The sequence below is a fragment of the Nesoenas mayeri genome, assembly GCF_963082525.1.
Source record: "Nesoenas mayeri genome assembly, chromosome: 4".
Lineage (NCBI taxonomy): Eukaryota > Metazoa > Chordata > Aves > Columbiformes > Columbidae > Nesoenas > Nesoenas mayeri.
This window is the reverse complement of record NC_137540.1, coordinates 5999667-6022384: the sequence shown is the minus strand read 5'-3', so window position 1 is coordinate 6022384 and position 22718 is coordinate 5999667. Positions and strand designations below refer to the sequence as shown.

At 39.4% G+C, this 22718-nt stretch overlaps 1 protein-coding gene and 1 long non-coding RNA gene across 4 annotated transcripts; both read left to right on the top strand.

Moving 5' to 3' along the window:
* Positions 1–1865: 1865 nt before the first annotated feature.
* INTS12 (integrator complex subunit 12) lies at positions 1866–18531 on the top strand. Of its 3 annotated transcripts, XM_080344425.1 has the most exons (9): positions 1866–1953; positions 5100–5285; positions 8135–8298; positions 9939–10091; positions 10631–10818; positions 13298–13457; positions 14785–14943; positions 16543–16935; positions 18446–18531. In XM_080344425.1, the coding sequence occupies exons 3-9, from the start codon at positions 8143–8145 to the stop codon at positions 18497–18499; spliced, it is 1263 nt and encodes a 420-aa protein (XP_080200551.1). In that variant the 5' UTR covers positions 1866–1953; positions 5100–5285; positions 8135–8142; the 3' UTR covers positions 18500–18531. The 3 variants fall into 3 exon arrangements, with proteins under 3 accessions (XP_080200551.1, XP_080200549.1, XP_080200550.1); XM_080344423.1 differs by lacking the exon at positions 18446–18531 and having other exon boundaries at positions 16543–17485; XM_080344424.1 differs by lacking the exons at positions 5100–5285; positions 18446–18531 and having other exon boundaries at positions 1878–1953; positions 16543–17485.
* A 1370-nt stretch (positions 18532–19901) lies between these two features.
* On the top strand, positions 19902–22222 carry LOC308040136. The gene is made up of 3 exons (XR_013922098.1): positions 19902–19989; positions 21565–21671; positions 22058–22222. It is a non-coding gene; the product is annotated as an uncharacterized lncRNA (long non-coding RNA).
* The last annotated feature ends 496 nt before the right edge of the window (positions 22223–22718 follow it).

Below are 22718 nucleotides of genomic sequence, written 5' to 3'. Positions count from 1 at the left end.
GGAACAAATTCTATTCTTTATTAGGGTGCATTTAAGACAATAATATTTTTCTGTTTTCGTAGCTAACCTTCAAAGGATTAAAAGATGAGCTTCACTCAGCAGGAAAACAAAAGGAATGTTGCACTTTAAGCTCCTGTTTGCATCCTCCAGCTGTTTCTTTCCTTTGCTATGCTATGCCCAGCATGGTGGTCCAGGGACACATCTCCTTTACCATTGCCAAAGAACTTGCATCTAAATTCCAAGGAAGCCCAAACAAATCTGTTAAATTATGTATCCTTAAATTCATGATAGTTCAGGCTCAAATACCAAACTAAATCATTACTATCAATGACATAAAAGTTAATGGTTCAATAAAATAAAACATAGGCTATGAAGAACAGAAGCCAAATTTAAGAAAGACAGCACATTAGAATTCACTTATTGCAGAAAATAATACCACTGACTTTAAATTCCTTTGCAAAGCTACTACATAAAACATCTACTCCAAGCTTCTCTCAGCAGTTTGTCAGCCCAGAAAAATGGGACCTGGTAGTCAAGAATGAAACCTTTTGCTTATTTATTTATTCAAAGAGATGCTTAGCCATAGAATGATAGCATGTCCTGAGTTGGAAGCGACCCACAAGGATCACCGAGTCCAACTCCTGTCCCTCCATATGACAACCCCATGTTCACACCACATGTCTGAGGGTGCTATCCAGACTCTTCTTGAACGTCATCAGACTTAGGGCCATGACACCTCCCTGGGGAGCCTGTTCCAGTATCCAGCACCCTCTGGGTGAAGAACCTTTTCCTCATGTCTAACGACACGAAGGCTGCAAATCAGAGAATGTCAGAGACTGGAAGACACCTCGAAAGCTCATCCAGTCCAATCCCCCCCGCTGGAGCAGGAACACCCAGATGAGGTTACACAGGAAGGTGTCCAGGCGGGTTGGAATGTCTGCACAGAAGGAGACTCCACAACCCCCCTGGGCAGCCTGGGCCAGGCTCTGTCACCCTCACTGAGAAGTTTATTCTCATATTTAAGTGGAACCTCTTGTGTTCCAGTTTGTATCCATTGCCCCTTGTCCTATCATTGGTTGTCACTGAGAAGAGCCTGGCTCCATCCTCCTGACACTCACCCTTTACATATTTATAACCATTAATGAGGTCACCCCTCAGTCTCCTCCAAGCTCCAGAGCCCCAGCTCCCTCAGCCTTTCCTCACACGGGAGATGCTCCACTCCATCAACTTTGTTGCCCTGTGCTGGACTTTCCCCACCAGTTCCCCGTCCTGCTGGAACTGAGGGGCCCAAAACTGGACACAATATTCCAGATGCGGTCTCACTAAGGGCAGACGAGAGGGGAAGAAGAACCTCTCGACCTATATCATTGCCGCCATCGACTACAAGTCGTATTCACCGATAAACACCTCAGCAAGCAGCTTCCAGCCAACTCTCCTTCACAGAACAGAGAACTAACGGCAAAGTGGAGGGAGGACGGGCGGGGAAGAGGCTCAAATCAGGGACTGCGCAGGGGGGCAGACAAGCCCCAGCGCTCTCAGTCGGGGAGGACGCTGGGACACCCCCTGAGCCGCCCGCTCCCCCTCAGGCAACCCCTGCGCGCGCCGCCCCCTTCCCGCCGCCGCACTAACGGCCACAGGCGCCGCGAGGCAGCTCCCAACGGCTCCGTCCGCAGCGCGAGGCGGGCGCCAACGGCCGCTTACCCGCCCCGCCCGCCGCGCTCTCCTGGTCCTGCCCAGCGCCGGCACCGCCACTTCCGCCCCGGCCCCGGCCTTTCCTGCGCGCTTGCTTGGCCGGGCCCCGCCCCGGTTCCTCACGCTTCGCCCCGCCAACAGCGCCTGCCCGGAACCGCCTCCTCCGGGCTTCGGTTGCACGGGGGAACCGGTGCGGCGGCGGACCCGGCTCCGGGCGGGCAGGCTGGAGGTGGCTGTCCCCGTGCACCTTCCTCCTCTCCGGTAAGAGCACAGTGGGCGTTTGCGCGGGGGCTGAGGAAGAGGGGAGCTGTTTCCCTCAGCCCCGGGGCGAGCGCTGTGTCTCCCTGTGGCGCGGGAAGGGCCCGGGCGGAGGCGGCTGCGTTGGCCGTGTGGGTGTTGCAGTCCCTCCTGCAGATGTCTAAAGGGAGCACCCTCCTGGCTCTTGAGGAAATCGGCCGGGAGGGTCCCTGGAGCCGCTCCGGGCGCTGGCGGGCGGGAGCAGCTGCTGAGGGGCAGCATGTCCGGCGGGCGGTTCGCAGCTGAGGGCGTTGGGCCGCCCGGAGCTGCCCAGGGCGGGAGGTGCTGGGTCCTGGTGCTGGGCTCCGGTGTGAGAGAGAGTCGAGAGAGCTTCTCCTTCCCTTCTACTCTGCCCTGCTGAGACCGCATCTGGAATATTGTGTCCAGTTCTGGGCCCCTCAGTTCCAGCAGGACAGGGAACTGCTGGAGAGAGTCCAGTGCAGGGCAACAGAGATGCTGAAGGGAGTGGAGCATCTCCCGTGTGAGGAAAGGCTGAGGGAGCTGGGGCTCTGGAGCTTTGAGGAGACTGAGGGGTGAACTCATTAATGTTTATAAATATGTAAAGGGTGAGTGCCTGAGGATGGAGCCAGGCTCTTCTTGGTGACAACCAATGATAGGACAAGGGGCAATGGGTATAAACTGGAACACAAAAGGTTCCACTTAAATATGAGAACAAACCTCTTCTCAGTGAGGCTGGCAGAGCCTGGCCCAGGCTGCCCAGGGGGGTTGTGGAGTCTCCTTCTGTGCAGACATTCCAACCCGCCTGGACACCTTCCTGTGTAACCTCATCTGGGTGTTACTGCTCTGGTGGGGGGATTGGACTGGATGAGCTTTTGAGGTCCTTTCCAATCTCTAACATTCTGTGATTCTGTGAGAGACTCAGTTTTGGTGCTGTAATGAGGCGGGGGTGATAACAGGAACAAAAAAAACCCCTAGATCTAATGTAGCAAGACCAGGCATAATGTGAAAGAAACCCAACAGAGAAACAGCTCTGTAGAGACTGAGCATGAGGCAAACTGGGATGTCCTTGGCTTGCAAGCTGGGGAAGCAGAATATTCTGCTAAATGAAGGAAGAGCTACATGGCTTTTGCTGGGTAGCAGCACAAAATGACAACATGCATGCTCAAGAAATTAGGCCAAGAAGCCAGCACTGGGGGGACACCAGTCTGTGGAGACCCCTGATGAAGACTTTCAAATACCAAAGATGGACTGCTGGTGAAGGGCGGGGTTATGGAAATAATTTATGTTTACAGCATTAACTAAGTGGTAGGGACAAATGAATGTGCAATAGGTGTATGTAATAAATACTAAGAATCACACACACACTAGATTAGAGGAGCAATCCTCCAAGCGGCGCACTGTAATAGAATGCTGCTTTTCAACACTTTCAACACAGTGTTAGAGAGTCTTTTTGCTGACTTTCCGGTATCATTTTCTGGCAACCCAGATGGGACTCAAACCCAGTTTTTGGTGCTATAATGAGGCGGGGAGTTCTGCTCCTCCCTTGCAATAGGGACTGGCACCAGGTGGAGCTCCAGAATGAGTCAGCACTTGCCTGCAAGTGGGTATAGAAATTCAGAAGAAACAGACCCAGCAAATAGAGGTGATGTATGTGCAATACAGGATATGTAAGTTTCAACCACAGTATAGAATATTTTTAGATTAAAAGATGGTGGAGTTTTTTTTGTTTTTTTTGGTTTTTTTAAGCGTTTTAGTTTTAAAGAGCGAGTTTCAGGTGTGAGGCTTTTTCTTCATCAGGGAGAAATTTGTGGAAAATATGATGCAAAGGATCAGGTCGTGGCTTTGCTGTAGCTAATTCAGATTTCACTTTTCACTGAAGTTTGGTTCTTCCACCGAGAAATCACCAGGAGGATGATATCTAGGGAATTTGTAAACCCGATAAATTTCAGTAGGCATTAAATTAGGGAAAGGTGAAAACAGTAATGGAGATATAATCACTTTACTAGTGACTTAAACCAATGAACAGTGACATCTGTTTGAACACCATCTTCAGGTCTGTTTTTGCAGAATATTGGCACTTGGTGGTAGCATGGTTTAGCGAATCTCAATTGCATAGATGTGATTATCTCATTTATTTGAATAAATGTTTTTTTATCAAACTGATGCTTGTGGCAACACAACTGATTAATAAAATTGTTCCAATTAATACAGTTGTCCAGACTACTTAAGTGTGTGAATTTTGAAATGTCCCTCATGGGAGATAACTAAGAAATTTTGTTGTCATGAATCACATCCTCATTAAGATACTAAAACAAAAGCTGAAAATTGAAGTTCAGTTTTTCCTACTTTTAAGATTTTCCTTAATCTACTATATCAAGATTTACAATAAATCTGAAAGTGATCTGGAAAAGGCATTGTTAAATAAGCAAAGTCTGCCACTATCATCGTTATTAGATTAGTCAAGAAGAGAGAAAATCTTGAGCTACAGAGGAATCCAGAGGGGGGAAAAAAGGTGAATTGATACTATAGTTGTGTAATTATTAGTTGTTAATGAACACAGTACAGTGCATTGGAAGGAATTTTGTGCTACTGATTCACATTACTGGGGTTTAAGTTAACTGCTGAAGATGTTGAAGATAGCTGAAAAGGATATGTGACTGAAAGTCCTTTTAGTCATTGGTGTCAGTGAAAAATACAAGTATTGCTGAGTTTATAAAGAATGGATTTGATAATAGCATTGCATTATAAATTAAATGTGCAGTTTCTTGGAAAAATACCTTCAGTTTTACACCTGTCTCAGAAGGTAATAGAAACAGGAGTTCAGAAACAGGTTGATTAAAATATGGTCATACCTGAAAATCTAATGTAAGTAAATCCATTTAAATGAAACTAATGATGAATAAGATAATACATTAATAGGCATGCAAAATCATTGCTGACAAATAAATGAAAAGGCCTCTGACACCCAGGAAATCATTATTAAGTCTATTAAACTAGAAGACCATGTATTCTGTAAAGTGCTCAATTAAGTTTGTATGTATGTGGCAGAAGACAATAGTATGCTCAAGAAAGAGACTCAAAAAGAGACCCACATTCTTAGGCATTTTAAGACAACCCACTAATTAAGGTGTTTTTTTTTCCCCCAACAGGGATTTAAGCCACTCAGAGTAGTCCACATTGGAGGTTACTCGATGATTACCAGCTATAGGATTTTTAATATCATCTCATGTACTTCAGAGAGTTTTGTTCCCTCATATTTGGTCCTGTCTACCTATCATCAAGCAGTTCTTACACAAGAGTGAAGAGGTGTCAAAAAGAGACATAAGTCGAGAAAGGTACTTTCTGGGCTGGGCTAATGGGTTAGTGCTGAGTTGCCAGAGGTTGCACTTGAGTTCCTGTGTGTGCTCCTTCCAGTTATTGCTTTGTGTAAAACCAGTTCTGCACTGGGTTCAAGGTTTATAACACAGCCCTCTCATCTCACAGCTGCATTATAAACAGCTACATAAAATGATGGTGTCATGCTCACTTTTTTTCCTATTTGTCTTTCCTAAACAACATTTGAATTATTTTGCATACAAATATTCCCCTTCAACAAGGAAGTCAAGGAGTGCTCTTGTGCAGAATAACCTATGGCATCATCGTTAAACCACTACACTATTGTTGCTCCAAGGCTATCAAGTTGTTATATGCTGACTTCACCACCAGAAGAACATGAATGAACCAGAACACCAGAATGAAAACATGAATGAATGTAATTGGGTCTTAGGTTTATATAATAAGTATCAAACCACTGTTCTGATCTGTAAACATCTGGAAAAGTCCACTACCAAAAGCAATAATTTGCTTTTTGGACCAGGCCTTATTGGTATTAGCCTGTTTGATAGTTGTGTTATTGTGGTCCAGTAAGGAGAGCATATTTATCAATCTACTTATTTTAGATTATGCTATTTTTAAGACAATATTTGCCCAAACTGAGCATACTTGAATTGTTTAATAAGACCAGTTCTCTCCCTTCTCATGAAAAATTTCTTGTGATATGTTAGTTATAATGGCAGTAGGCTGTGAAACTAATTTATTCTTAAGAACAGAGAAAAAATTGCTGCGATTTCATATACAAATAAAAAAGTAAGTACAGAGAACCATTTTGAAATTTGGATTTTAACAGTTCCTTTACAATGGATATCTTTAAAAAAAATAGAGCTAGTTGTAAATCTGGGAAGTGTTACCTTCAGAAAGATGAAAATGAAGTTAATATGCTTACATTTGTTCTCTAAATACTACAGACATCCTGAGATGGTTGCTAATGACTGTTGAGGCTACCCATTCTTTATGTACACAAGTATATGTTCCTAAAAGAAGCTGCAGAAAATAACCTGAAGGATTGTTATAGCAAGAAATCCCTCCAAATTTTTGAAATTGGTCATTTAATTCTGCTGTTTTCATTCAACAGCGGGTTTAGCAGAGGCCTAATTTAAGATTAAATGGTACTGGAGCTTGGAAAGGCATATTCACAGAACAAAGAAATAGAAGAGACAGCGTACCCACGGAACTCAGAAACAGCCTGAAAATTTATCAGGGATAGATGCGTAAAAGAAAAGAGGGGTATGTGCTTTCCACATACATTAAATTCACTTTCTGTAAACGTGAGAGACTGAGTTGGCTGGATGGGGCTTGCACCACAGTCTCTGCCTGATCAGTGAAAAAGTAGAGTAACTGATATGTGGTACTTACTAGCAGAAGTTCTGTGGCCACCAGAAAATGATTTGACAAGTAGCAAAGATTAAGGAAGAGGCTCTTTAAGAGGATTCTTAACTCTCTGCTGGGTCCATTGATAAAAATCCCTATGAAGTCTACTGTATGTCAAACTCCTTGATGATCTTAGTTGAGCAATTCTGTGGTGTCTCGTGAAAGCTCAGCATGAGATAAAGGTTCCTGGAGACTTCTAGGCAAGTGTTGAGGGAGCAGGCTGCCACTGCTGGTGTTTTGGCCAGAGAGGTAAAAGTTCACCTTGTTGAATATCAAAAGGAATTAAACAGACAAAACCCTGAAAGCACCAGCTGTAAAAGCTGTCCAGGCAGTGCTTTTGAGCAGAACTGATAAAAGCCTTTTCAAGAATGTCTTCTAGATTGCTGTATTAAAAAAAAAAAAAAGTCCTGATGTTTTTCAAGTGAGATTTAAAGGGATTATTATGAGTACGACTTCTCATCCATTTTGGAAAAGAGCAGGAAACTTCCCTTTCTATGTTATTTCTTAAATTATTACTTTTTAATCACTGTTCAGGCTAGGCAGATATCTATCTTTGTGGGGACAACTTCTGATGTAAATGTGATTTCTTAGAGCTTTTGTTAAAGAAATTAACAGAGAAGTATTTGAGGTGCAGGATTGTATTGCTGTGAAACAGACCTTTTTTAAAGTCATTCTACCCTTTTCCTCACTTTATTCCTTCTACATTGACACTATGGCCTCTTAAGAGTTCTGGATAGTCATTACTTGACATGAAAACCTAGGCTATCACAAGGAAACTTAGATAAATCACAATCTGAGTTATAAATTTTGTCACTATTTCAGCTAAATTTAAAAACTGACAACATATTTTTTCTAGGTTTTTGATATATATATATATATATAAAGTTGTATACTAGATGGTTTATATTTCTTAAATTGTATGTTACAAAGGGCTGTTCTTTTCAAAGTTTCAAAAGTTAATTTTTCTACAATAACAGTTTTTCTTTGTTATTCTTAAATTACCAATGAGATAGAAATCACTGTATGTGCAAATAATGTTAAGAAGAAGGGTATTAATTGCTTTTCCTGAAGTTTATACTTATTTGGCATACTTTTCAAGGTTTTGTATATATGGAATATCAAGAATATGGATTATTTGTTCCATTTAAGTAAGCATGATTAGCTTAGTTTTTGAACATCAGATATGCCAAAGAGCAGATTTGACAGCATTTCAGATGTGGAGCCACATTGCAGTTCTACAGCTCTGAAGTTCACAATCAGTCATCTTCTAATGATGATAATTAATTCACATACTATCCTTGCTGTGAATTAATGTTATTTCATTTTACAAAAAAAAAAACCACAAAACCTTCTGTGAGATAGTTAGCCACATGCTGTTTGAGTTATGTTCCACATTAATATAGTTTCAATTGTTTTGTTTTTTTTTTTATCTCCAAAGATAACACTATGGCTGCTACAGTGAACTTGGAGCTTGATCCCATTTTTTTGAAAGCCCTTGGCTTCTTGCATTCAAAGAGTAAGGACTCTGCTGAAAAGCTGAAAGCACTTCTTGATGAGTCTTTGGCCAGAGGAACTGACTCAAGCTATCGTCCATCTCAGAAGGTATTGGTGTTAAAGAGCATGGGTCACTTTTTCATGCCTTTTTAAATCTCCTGCTATTCCTTATTCATCTTTTAGAGCTGAAAAGTGAAAAGAGAATCAGAAATTGAGGAAAAAGTATAAGTAATTATGGAATGTCCATATTCGTAATTCTTCTTTTATGCAACATAATCCGGTTAATTGAAGTTAATGGAAAAAGAAAATCTCTTTACTATGGTGATGTGCCAAGACCTGTAAAAGAGATATTCAATACTATATTGCAAGTGTCATGGCAGTGTAATAGTACTTTTTGTATTCACTTTTCTATTGGTTTGGGCATTTTTCTTAGTAAGCTATCATACATGTTATCTAAGACAAACCCAAAATTATGGATTTCTCCAGTTACAATCAGAGCAAAAAGGCCTTTAAAGTGCACATTATTTTTGCCACAGATAAAAATCAAACAAAACAAGGTATTTACTCATAAAGTTCGATCTCTCTTCTTGAAGTTCTGTTGGTGAATTCATACAAGAATAAAAAACACCAAATGGTTTAAAGCAGAAATGATTTGCAGGCGGAAACCATCACCATCCAATAGATAAACATATTTTTTTTCATCTTCTGAAAATTGTTGAAACATCTGCTAGAAATTACCAAGCAGAGACATCCTTATAGTGTTATATATTGCCATATGGATAATAAGGTGGTGTTCTCTCCTAGGATGCCTAGAAGTCAGCCTGGTATGTTCTAATGGTGGTCCGTACGCTGACACAGTAGTAATACCTAATTTGTATGTGTTTCCAAATAATGTGTATGTGCCTCCAGTATCAGCTGGACTTTGCTGCTCAGTAGTAGAAAAAAGTACAATAATTCCTTTCCTTGCATTCTCAGAAAACAGGATTAATTTGTGATTTTCCATAAAATCCAAGAACAGAGTAAGGAGCACAGGATTACCACAGTCAGGCAGATGAGGAGATCAGCAAACTTGGGAGATCTAAAGCTCAGATCTCAAGACCCGACTCAGCATTCAGCAGAGAATTGCCCATTCTTACCAGGCTGAGGGGCAGTACCTTCCTAATGTACATTGCTGTGATTAATCACTCATTTACAGACTCACTTGTTTATTATCCATTGCTGACACTAACGCATCATTAAGAACTACTCTTTTCTGTTGAGATCTAAATGCTATTAATGTGATAGGTGAGTATAGACTGGGATTAAGTGGAGATCAATAGTTTTCTCAATGAGGGAATGAAGTATTGATATCTAGTGACGTCAGTGTCAACTTATGTTTTCATATTATATTGAATTTTGTCCTCAGAACTATCTGAAAATTTGTGTTCATTACCTCTTTGAGTTTTAAAAGCAGAGAAGTTTTTTTTTTTTTTAATTAATGTTCCAAAGAGCATCTGTATTTGGAAAAAGAGCATCTTTTCCTCTGGAAGGTGAGTGATAAGGGAAAGTTTTAATAATTGACTGCAGCTTAAACATGCTAATTTGTCAATGTGATGTGAAAATATTTTAGAAATAATTTTTTTTAAGTGTATGTATAAGTGATCAATGCTGTATGACATTTTGTTTGCCTAACCTGTTACCCAACTAATTATAAACTAGTAACTAACTCAAGTGTGGGGTTTGCCTTCAATTTTTGTGTCTATTTTTAGGAAGTAGAGCAACCAAAAGTATCTGTTACCAAACCTATTTCCAATAAGCAAGAGGCTAAAGCTGCTTCTAGTTTGCCTTCTGGCAACAGCAATGGCAAGCCCACTGCATCAGAAAAGGTGAAAAAAGAAACAGAAAAGAGACCTGCTGAGAAAGTAAGTAATTTTTGTTCTCTAATGAAATAACTTGGTTAATAAACTTGAAGATGTTTTAGACAAAAGGTCTGCTTTTAACTTGTGTGGGTCAGCTCGTCTCATTGGGCATAGCCTGTGAGCTGCATTATCCAACCACGTTGCCGTTTTGGCAATCCAACGAAAGTCTTGCTATAATTATTCTGTGAATGTTTTTCCTGGTCATTGCAGAGGGATTGGACTAGATGACCATTAAAGGTCTTTTCCAACCCAAACCACTTTGTGATTCTATATTTTAAATATCCCGATAACACGAGGTTACAAAAATGTAGCAAACTGAAATGCAGGATTCCAAAGCTTTTTCAAGGATTTTGATGCGAAGTACAAAAAGTGAACTTGAGCTTCTAGTTCATAAATGTTTTGAAGAAAATTTGTTGTGTTTGTTCTGTGTAAAGTATACCTTCTTATACTACTTAATCTAATTGTTTCAGTCATTTTGTCAGTTTAATAATATCCATTAGCTTTTTGCGATTTCACGTTCTCTGTGTGTATGTGTGTAATAGATCAAAGGGGATAGCACTGAAGGAGCTGATGCACCAAAGAAGCCCAGACTAGAGAAGCAAGAGGCTCGTTCATCTCCTATCACGGTTCAGACAAGCAAGGATCTATCCATGCCTGATTTATCTAGCTTTGAGGAAACCAGTGCTGATGACTTTGCTATGGAAATGGGATTAGCCTGTGTTGTTTGCAGGTAAGTCAACATTGCTTCACTGCAATTGTGTAGTTACCTTTCTTTTTTTTCTGTGTACCTGTTGAGTTAATGCTTCCTGTAGTTTTTATCTTGGAAATCACATAAGCACATAAAGAAATAGTAATACCTGTAAGCATCCTTCATGAATAAGAATTGCTTCTTGAAAATGGAACCTTTAGTGAGAAAACCAGCTTTTCTTCAGGAAGGGTCAAATGACAAATAAAAAACTAGACAAGATACAAAAACCTGTCGTGACAAATACTGATTTTGAATTATTGGGAAACAAGCTAAAATATTAATAGCTAATGACAAGCATTTATAAAAAATAAAACCAGTTCTATAGTGGAAACATTTTTAGTGGCATTATTATGAGATTTATGTGTGCTGATCCTCTTTTTGTAATCATTTGACATTAGTTTACACATGAGCATATTTTTCCAATTAACAGCGTAAATGTATCTTGCAGTCAAGACAGGTTCTTTTTCCTTTTCACTAAAGGCTCAAAAATTGGGTCTTAGTAACGTTTTGCTAACAATACATTTAGTGTTAACAGAAGTTAAAATATGCTTTCGAAGGCATCAAATCACTCCAATCAGGATTTGGTTTCACACATGATTTCTGTCCTTGTAAGTCCCAACTGCTGCCAAAAGGAGCAGTTTGGCTCTCCCAATTGTACATCTTTCCCTGTCCTGTTCAGGGGGTGTTTGTAGCCAAAAGTTTTATGTTTATATTACTTAAGAAGCCACATTAACAACAAGAACCCAGCTGTGCGTTCACAAATGCAAAAACCTGCATTTGAATATTAACTGTTCCTTTTTTATGGATTTAAGAACTAGAGACATTAAATGTTTCTTCAAGATTTGCTAAGTGTCAAATGTATTTTTACAGTGATTAGGAGTATTGAACATTGATGCCTATTATGTTTTTCTTGTTCTTTTATATCAAGTTAGGCTTAAGGAGAGAAGGAGTATTAAAATAACTTCACCCTCTCCAATAGCTGCAGATCTTAGAAAAACAAGACTCACTGATTATAAAGCTTCTCAGTTATATGAAGAAGAAAAGCCGTGTGCAGTTTGCAGATTAAAACTCTGGGGGAAAAAAATCTTCTAAAAAGTCTGATTTTGAAAGAATAATTTAGTATTTAAGAATACTTTTTTGTTTTCTGAACGTTAAGAAGTCATTGTGTTTGTTTCTTGGTTGTCATATAATTTAAATATAAGTCTGGTTTAACTTGTTTCTGGGCATTAAGAGTTTGTGGCTTTTTAATCAATTTGGGATTGTTCTTCGTCCTTTTAAAATAGGGTGAGTCTCCTCCCTTGAGACAGGGGGTTGAAACATCACTGCTTTGTTCTGACCCAGTTTATTTAGGAATAAGAAACAAACAAAACAGCTTTTGAAATATCCTGCGTCTAAAATAATGGGTCCTGGAATTTCAGAAGGGTTTCTCCCTCTGTTTTTAAATAGCCCATGTAGAAGAGAAATCTTTATTAGAAAATGTCCTAACATCCATATGGACAATATCTACCGACTTCATTTTCCTGTTATATAAAGAAATAAGTTATTACCTTTCCCCACCCATCTACAAATAGAGTTTCCATGGTTACCTGGGTACCTGTTCCTTGGGGATATGAGCAAAAGCAGCTTAGCAATTAAATAGCCTGATTTGTCATCTGAAATAAGAAATCATTAGGAAAATGGTATTTGGCTAATTCACAGACATACTCCCAGTCGTATATATCACTAATTTGTCATTTATACAGCGTGATTACTTCTACCAGAGGCCCACACAAAATTAAGTCCTCATCACCAACTTACATGTTTGCTTCAAGGTAGTACTGCACAGTTAATCCTTTCTATTTCGTCTCGCCATGATTCTGGTACTAGCTCAAATTCCAAGTGTCTGGTTGTGTAGTAGGGCCCAAAAGAATGGCTAATAAAACATCTTTTAGTAGTATACAGCTTGGATGATGATGCTTTTAGATCCTGTAGCAGAAAGCACTCTTACAGGCCTGTTATTGAGAAATTGTTTGTTCTTGAACTAAATTGCTCTATATCTTATAGCAAAATTATTCAAATGTAGACTAGGCTTTTATATGCTAATATAATGAGGAAGTCGTAATTTGGTGTACAGTGAGGTATCTATAAAATATCCTGGTAAAGCAAAGCAGGTGAGACTTTAAATTTCTAATACAAAAATCAAAGAAGGCAATCAGAAGTGTCATATACACATTTAAAAATACAGAGATTTTAGATTTTCTTGAGATAACTTACCTTTAAAAAAATACAAAATTTCTAAAATATCTGTTAGAAAGAGCTCATACAGGAAGAAAAGGCAGACGTTCATTTGACACAGGTAGAAAATATATGTGAAAGGAAAAATATTTTTAGTTTTTATCTTAAGCCTCGCAAAATTTGCAACAATTGGATAATCCTTTAAGTGCTTTCTCCCCTAATCTGTTCTTAACTGTTTGCTCTGCAGGCAAATGACAGTTATTTCTGGAAATCAGCTAGTGGAGTGTCAGGAGTGCCATAATCTCTACCACCAGGATTGCCATAAACCTCAGGTGACAGACAAGGAAGTGAATGATCCTCGACTTGTATGGTATTGTGCCCGCTGTACCAGGCAAATGAAGAGAATGGTAGGAGTCAGTTTTTTGTCTTATATGAGCACTATTTGAATCCAGCAGGCTATTTCTAATGTGTAGATTATTTCATAGGTTGCAGAAATCTTTGGAAGCATGTTGGAGAACAATTTTTCTCAGCAGTGCTTTTCTTGCTACAGCTGTGGTTTTTAATGCAGCATCTCAAAGAGTACTCCGTAATGTGCTGCTTAAACAATACTTTTTAAAAAACATAAATTGAGTGATATATAATAAAATAGGATTATTTTCTACTTAGTAGGCAGCAGTTGAAAACTTATTTCAGGTGATTAAGTTTTAGTAAGTACGTGTCTACCAAATAGCCCTACAGTTTTAGTTTTCTTTTCAACTTTGGACATGAGTGGTTGTTTTCCTGTAAGAACAGACTGCAAATTTCAGTCCAAATCTGAAGTGCTGATTGTTCTCAGACTTGACAATAAGCTGATAGTAGCATATTCCAGAAAAAAAAGAAATCCCTTTATTTTTGATTGATCTGTGTGTTATTTTATTGACTAAACAGACTAATTATTTCTGATCCCACAGGATCCCACTCATCTCATTGTGAGAAACAAACATCAGAATAAGAAAGCATCTTTGGGTGCATGAAACACTAATGATTAATTTGCACGACTTTAGTTCTGACATTTTAAAATCAAACCCTTTTATGCAGCAGAAAATGTGTTCTGTTTTGGAACTGTTCTATGATAACTTAGCCAATTGTTATCTGTTGAAATGGCTCTACTAAGAAACAAGAAAAGAAGGCAATATAAGATCCTGGCCTAGGAGTTATCTTCACTGACTGAAGTACATGATTATTCTGATGATCATCAGGCCTTGAACTCAGAGGAGTGTTTGCTTGAGGTCAGTTATTGCACAGGGTAGCCATTGCAGCCATTCAACGTTTCCCTTCAATATGCCCTTTCCTTTTTTTCGTTTCGACTTAAATTCTACAATTTTATCTGCCACTACTCAGCAGACTCCTGCAGCCTGCATCCCAGTACTGCTGGATTATGGCCCTGTCTTCCTCCAGTTCACCTGTCTTTGCCTTATTTCTGTGAAGGCCCGGTGCTTTCCTGTTCCCTAAGTGTTAATACTGCTGCTCGATCCACGCTGAAATAGCAAGTCCTGTTCAATATGCTTTTTGGCTGGACTCTGTCCCTAGTACCATACTCAGCACTACTTCCACATCCCCTGTTACCTTATTTCTCAGGCACTGTTCAGCTTGAAATTGTAAAGGCTAGATTGCAATCTGATAATGCTCAAGTTGACAGTCAGGGCAGTCAATGTTTTAACTAGTTTGGGGCATTCTTTTCTACTACTTACACAGGCTCAGAAGACACAAAAACCACCTCAAAAACCAGCTCCTGCAGTTGTTTCAGTTGCACCAGCTGTGAAGGACCCATTGGTCAAGAAGCCAGAAATTAAGTTAAAACCTGAGAACCCACCAACAACTTTTCTAGCATTTAAGAGGACAACAGAGGTCAAGGTAAAGTAGCTTAAATTTTCCAAAGTAAGAGTTTATTTTTTGCTGCATAGATAATAATTTTTTCAATCAGACCAATCTTTTCTTACAAGAACCATGAATGAAAATAGTCTGCTATACTATGTGTCCTCAGTAGTACTATAGCATAGTGGGTTTGCATTAACACTAAAAGAGTGGGAAGTAAAATCTCAATTCAGCTGAGTCCCTAAAGCATCCAGCTCTTCACTATGTTTTTATTACAAAGGAGAGAATAGAATTTACTGTAGGGATTTTTTTTAATGGTATTTTATACAAGTAGAAATCCTCATAATTGTATAGATTATACGATTTGCTCTCTGTGGTCAAGTTAACATATACATGTTTTGGTAGTTATAAGGCTTCTCCCCACAGTAATAGGGAAGCTCTAGCTGACTCCGTAAGAGGTTTCTCCTTCTCATATATGTTACCTCATGTTTCTGATTCTCAAAATTATTTAATAAATATTGCCACTAGTTGGTCAAAGGCGGTAAACCAGAAGCAGCATAATAAATAACTAAGTAGTCTACCAAAGCATGACCCTAACCTAGGAAAGCACATCTGTAACTCAGAGTCAAAGTAATTTTTCGTGTACTCAAAGTTATGCTTGCCATTTTTCTGTCTGGATGCAAACCTTCATGAGTAATATTATATGATGGCTATTGCTCAAGCATTTACACTTAACTCTGCTGAGGTGAAAAAAGTTATTTATTCCTATATGCCTAGCAGGTTGTAAAAGTGATGCCTGATTTCATCAATCATCTTTACTGTTTAGAAACAGTCTGGATATATATGGAAAGGGTATTACTTGAATAGAGAATTTTAATTTCTGTTTTGACTCTGATGTTTGATGTAACTCTTTTAATAATTTCATGTGTGTGTTATCCTCAGCTGAAAACTTGGGATGAATGGGGTTTGAGGTGTGGGAACCGAAGTTAATGTGTAGCACTTTGCAGGCAAAGAAAACTATGTTTGTGGGAGGTTTGTCTTTTGCACTGCCAGAAGGGGAAAAATAAAGGAAAGAAGTCAGTGATTTTAATTTTCTGTGGTACAGGCTGCTAGGAACCAAGAGGGGGAAAGGAAGAGAAGGATAGGGTAAAGTTTAGATGCACCCACTTTAACCAAAATACTGCAATAAGTGCAATACCTGATTGCTTCAGGTCTGATTTTTGTCTGAGCATCTGTCATCTTGTTAAGAAGTGACACCAAGTGATGACAGTAAACAATAAAGGTGGTGGGTTGCCTTCTGTTTTTATACTTCTCAAATTTGGGCTTTTTGTAGTTACTACAGTTAAACCAACTTTTAGAGTTTACAGGGGTTTGCAATGCCATATGTTAGCCTATTAGCTCTATAGAAAAAAGGGATAAAAGGTAACCCTGGTTTTATGTGACTGGGAAATTAAAAGGTGTCTGCACCTGGCATCCTTTCCTTTTCTTGTTAATACTTTTGACTGTAGTGACTAGTGATTAAATATTGCCCACTGGGTGTTCCTGGGAAAATAACTGAAACAGAAGCTCAATGTATTCCTGCTGCAATGTGTTACACAAGTAGATGCTACCAAATAAGAATGCTGTATTTACTTTTAGACCTCAGCAGCAGTGTCTGGGAACTCAGCCAGTACAAGTGTTTCCTCTTCAGCAACCAGTGGCCTTACAGGATGGGCTGCTTTTGCAGCCAAAACCTCCTCTGCCAACCCATCAACTGCCAAAATGGGATCAACAGCACAGAGCACCAGTGGGAAACCTGCAGCTTCTTCAAATAACCAGAAACCTGTCGGTTTGTCGGGGTTGGCAACTTCCAAACCAGGACTAGGGTCAAAAATAGCATCTGCCAACAACAGCACAAGCCCTGTTCAGCCAAAACCTCCACCACCTCTGACACTGGGGAAACCCACTCTTAGCCGGTCAGTGAGCAGTGACAATGTCAGCAAAGCAGGTCTTCCCAGCCCCAGCAGTGCGGCGCCAAGCACCAGCAGCCAGGTGAGCGGTGGGAACGGTAGCGCTGGGACCGTGGGTAATAGCGGGGGCAGCGCGAGCAAAACTGTGGCAGATACTGGGAATCAGTCGACCTCCCTGAAAGGCCCGACTTCTCAGGAATCTCAGCTCAATGCTATGAAAAGGTTACAAATGGTCAAGAAGAAGGCTGCTCAAAAGAAACTCAAGAAGTAGTATGGCTGCTTGCTAACTGTCTTGGTTGTGTTCTATTAAATAGCAGCCTTGGTCTTTTTCTTAAAGAAAATCCCCTAGTTACTGGACTGAAACGGTAGTTAAACCAGGGAAGCCAAAACCTATGTTATACAGGAGGTCAAACTTTGAGCCTAGTATTCCTTCTGACTTGACAAATCTCTTAATTGAATGTGTTGGAGGAATTCACTATTATATGCTTCTGATTTTCAGCTCGAAGCACTGAAAGTTGAAATTGTAAAAGTTGGGTATTTTAGAGTCTAAAAAAATAAAACCACAACAGATTTATGTGGACATTTAATAAATTGAACTTATGGAAACTGTCAAATGTTATTAATAAAGGTATTATTAATCTGGGAAATCATTGCTGCTTTTCTTTCACCCCATTTTCCAGTACTTAGAATGCTTCACCTGTTGAGTGTCATCTGTGGTGTGCAGAATTAATGAAGTTATCCCAAATTAACTGTTAAACAACATATTCTATTTAAAGTGAGAATTTTAAGTGGCCTATTTTGTTTTTATACAGTGAGAAACTTCATGGCTTGTGATGGCAATGATGGTGTTGTAATTCTCTGAGGAAAAAAGACCATTGGCAAAAGATAAATAGCCCCTAACCTGTAAAAAGAGCAGAAGACAGCCACAACAGGATTTTCAAGCTTTCTTAATCTGTGAAGGACCTTAATATTGTCCTGTTGAGTATGAATGGAAAATAAGTGATAGGCAGTGTATATTTACTTAAAAGCACAGTCTGATTGAACTGTGTTGCTTTGATGTGAGAGAGGGAGAAACAGAAGAAAAGGAAAGGAATTGTCCGAGGTGTCAGTAAGTTAGCTTCCTTTTTGGCATACCTGAAACACATAAGCCTTTTTAATCACCTAAGTATTCCATGCTTTTAAGTACTGCTACAAAATTCACAAGCCTTGCGTGTGTCAAAGTAGTATTGCCTGCCAACCTGTCTTAGAAAATGAAGCCTCTAGTCTCTTAACTGTTCTACCATAGCCTGTATGATGATTATTTAGAATCTCTGGAGTAGTTAGTGACAGTGTTGGTCACCATTCAACACTTTGGATGGATAAAAACCTTTGTCTAGGTCTGTCAGCTAGTTTGTAAATGACCAGGGGGGTATTGTTCCTTTTTAAAAAATATGCCTGTTTTAGCCTTTTCCAACAATTTCTGTAGATGTATACATCTACTTATGTTTCGAAGTGCATGTCTTCCTTCATGATAGTCAAAGTAGCAAACGGGTTGTGTATATTCTAAAAGCTCAGCTTCTTTCTCCTTTCTCCCCGTGATTTGTATTTCACAGGAAAGACTCTGCTCAGGCATGCTTTCCCAAATCTGCTGGAAGACTCCAATTTGAATCTACCAACAAGTGTTGCAGAACAGAGTCACAATGCACTGTGTCAATGTGTATTAACACTAAGACTTGTGGCAAGCTCCCTGCCGGCCTGCCTAGAGTATCTGAAGGTTCAAGGGCCTGAGCATGGAGTTTGGGAGGCCAAAGCATTACAATCTGCGTTGGTAATATTCCACTGTCCCTCCCATAGCATTCATGGGACAAAGGGTTGGTTTGCTTTGGGCAGTGGGCAGAGGTATTCAGAAACCATTTTCCTTTCTCCTCAGCTTTTTTCCCCCTCTACTAGTTCCTTCGTGGATTTACAAGTGTCTGAAATAGTGATATAAGGTATGTTAGCCATTAAAATATGTAAAAAATATCTGTAATAGCATGGACTTTTAAATAGAAAAGGCTGTTGAGAGATCTGAATATATTCCTTTAGCCCTTTATGAAAATGAGGGTTCATATTTTGCGTTCATAAAGAATAATGAAAAAAATAGGGGTTTTTTTAACACTGCATAGGAAAAGTTTTCTCTTCATGCTGAGTGTTGTATCCCACATGGGAGCTGCCACATCTGTGCTTACATATGTGTTGCATTGTTACTTGGTGTCTCAGTTCCAGGAGCAAATGAAGGAGATGCCATGGGATTATTGCACGAGAGAACCTGTGCGGGGGCAGTTGCATCCAGCCAGCAGCAGAGTCCAAGATGACTTGTATCCTCATGGTATCTTGGGTCTTCTGCCTAGCTGCTAATAATTCTACAAACTTGGAGGGCATGGAGGGAGGAAGAAGAATTTGTCTCTGTGTGTGGGTGTTTTTCAAGCTGAATAAGTTAAGTTCCTGCTTCCAGGGCCTTGGGTGGTATCAGTTTTGTCTCTCTTCATTTTCATAGAATTGTTTTGGTCTCCCTCAGGATCATCAAGTCCAACCATAACCTAACTGAACTCTGGTAATAAACCTCATCTAAACGCCTTTTAAACACCTCCAGGGAGATTTTGCAGAAGAGAAGCCCCTTTCACCACCCAGCCCCAGCACAGTCTTGTGCTCAGCTCATCTGCTGTTGCAAAGGAGGTTTGTAGACGCTGTGACTGCCTCTCAGGAGGTCCCTGTGGAGACATTTGTGGCTTTTTCCTGACTAGACCCAGCCCTCACACCCACAAGCCTCCTTTCAGCTATTTCTCCATATCCTGCTGGATTCAGTTACACTCCTTCAAACTTGTCCCAGCCATGTGCAGGTTACTCTTAATTCTTTATCCACCACAACTAAGACAGGTAGTTGAGGAAGTATCAGGTCTTCCAGCTCTCCACTCGCAGCCCGTTTCACAGCTTGTGCTCCCTCTCTTCATCCCAGCGGCTCCAGGTTTTGTTCGGCTCTCAAGAACTGGCTCAGGCTGAGCTCTGGAAAAGGCTCTCGAGTCTTGCTGTCTGTGACCAGCACTCAGCAATCCTCTCTCCATTCCTTCCATGGCAAGGGGAACGTCTATAAACATGTAAACATTTCAGACTTTCATAGGTAGGTGAAAGCTACAGCTTTTCTTAGTCATCTTGTATTTTTAAACATGTGTAAAGCTGATACATGCAGCTATTTTCCATAATTAAGATTTAGGCTGAGGTTCCTTAAACATCCAAAGGAACAGTTTCATTTACTCAGGATTGCCTTAGCTACCTGGAGAATTTACAGATTTTCTCAACTATTATTTCCTGTGGAAGAAAGCAGCAAAGGTTTTGTCTTTGTAGTGCCTGCAGCTTCCAGGGCAATTTTAAAGTAACAGCATGAGGAAGAATCCTGAATTTTTATTGCTTTTCGATCAGCCTATCCTTCTTCCTATCTAGCACAGGTTTTTAATAGTGGTATAGTAGGAAAAGATACTGAAGCAGTTTCCATTAGCAAATAAAAAGCATATTTTCCTCCTAAATGTTAATCAGAACAATGTTGCTTACTCTATAAAGCGGAGTGTGAAGATATATTCTTCTAATGGTTGGAATGCTCCTAAGTAAAGCATTCACTCTAGTAGTAAAACCTTTTCCCACAGAACGGTTCAGTAAACTGGCTGCCTTTGTCTTGCCTCTGAATATACATATAGTTTTGCCTGCAAGAGTTCAGGAGCTGGCATCTGAACTGTGCGTTTTACTTCAGGTAATGCGTATGGGGTGAACAAAAGCCAGAAAAAATAACCTTAGTTTTTAAGTTGTGGAAGCTAGTGCCATTTAGAATACGTCTGAGACCTGCTTCAAGTGTAGCCTGATGTTTTTACATCTATAACTGGCATGGCTTGACTGTAGGTTATCGTCTATTCATTTAGCATAAAAAAATTATGCTGTACCTTTTACGCATGCCGATCTCCCTCTAACAAGACCAAGTCTTGCTGGACTTGCTGATATCACTATGTTAGCAAAATCTGCAGTAGAGCTGCAGTTTGTATTGGCAAAACGCTTTCTTCCACAGGAACTTCCCCAGCTTCCTATATGAAATATAAAATCTCCTTCTGTTGGTATAAAAATGTCAGTTAGGATTGTGATTCTTTGAAGTATTATATCAGAAAGGATTTATAGCATAGACCTGGTCTTTTAAATCAAGTGTTTAGCTTGAATATGTAAGATAGGCACTGCTGAAAAACGGGGTAGATTGAAGGGAACATTTGCTTTCTGCTTTGAAGTTATAGTTAGGATGGAATTAACAACTGTATTTTCAGGAAAGGAGTCTGTTCCACAGTATTGTTGGACAGAATTTGCACGTCAGGTTGAGGAATCTGGTGTAGGGCAGGAATAAGGAAGGCTTTTCTGAATTTTGAGTAGTATACCTCATATTTAGAAAAAATAACTGGAAAATAGTCCTGTTATTTTTCTATCCCCAAAGCAGACGGCTCTGTGATTTAATATTACTTGATTTTCCTTATCCATTTTATAAATTGATATGATAATATTTTACTTCTGCTTAAATATGGTGTCATAGATGCCCAAAGTCTGACACCATAAGTAATGTCGAATGATAAGTTACTCTGGTTCCATGAGTGCCAGACCTGGGGGTGCTGGTGATATCTGGGTCTAAGAGGAAAGTTCTAAAGCAAAGTTCTGTGATTTATTTTAGTAACACAAGCTTTTATCTATGACAACTCATGACAGACCTCTGGCTGGACACAACAGTAAATAATTGTCACACGACCTCAGGAGCAGCTACAAAAGAACAGAACTAAGGTGACATTTGGAAACTTGAAGTGTATTTTGAAGTATTTGCTCAGTATTTTGATAATCTTTGACAAGTTCTAATATGTTAATAGATAAGATAGTGTGCATATTGGAAATGCAGGATTTTACCTGAGGCAAGTGTCTATTTCTTCTGCTCTGCTAATTTTGCAGTGACAGAAGGCAGATCTTGGATTCCACATAAAGCTCTTTGCTGCTGGAAAAATTCTTGTTAAAGAAAAAGACAAACCAAAACATATCTTTACAAAAATAGATTTTTATTGTTACAATAATTTAAAAGATTTTTCACCATTTCTGAACGAAAAATATTGTAAGAGGAATTATCAGTAATAGATCTACAGGCACAAGGATCGTCATGGCTGTGTTTCCCATTGCAGGTGTTAGGTTTACTTCACTTATCTGCATTTTTACAAGCTATCTTAAAATGACAGCAAAAGTATACTTTAGTGTTTGAAGGAGGTAATTACTCAGTGAAGCTTCCGAAGATGACAAGTCAGAAGGAATAATTCTTCATTCTGTGTGGACCCAATCTCAGAAGTACTTGCACGTGTTTATTGTCACAATGCTTCAAGTAAGTAAAACGCACATTTGAATAAATGCAAGATCATTCCATTAAACTACAGCCTGTCCCGGCTTCAAAATAAATTAATTTTGTCATTAATTAGAATAAGAAAACTCTTAGAATACTGTAACCTTCTCTACATTAAAGAAACAGCTGCAGAAACATTGCATATTCTTGGGAATTTCTGGAGACCTAACATAGCTCAGTTTGTAGTATTTAAAGCACTATCTTAACAAAAATATGTCTGAGCAAGTCTAATATGAATTGGTGTAAATTTCCTTAATGTAGGAAGGCTTTAGATTCAAAGAGCATCTCTTAATTTTTTGCAACTGTAGTTTGCATTCATCTATTTACAACAAAACATTTGCAACGCATCTGTAATATCAAATGATAGCAGCTAAAACTTTGAATCTCTGAAAGGAAGCAAACCAATCCACCTGGGTACCTCATAAAGTACTTTTCATGGATCCCAAGTT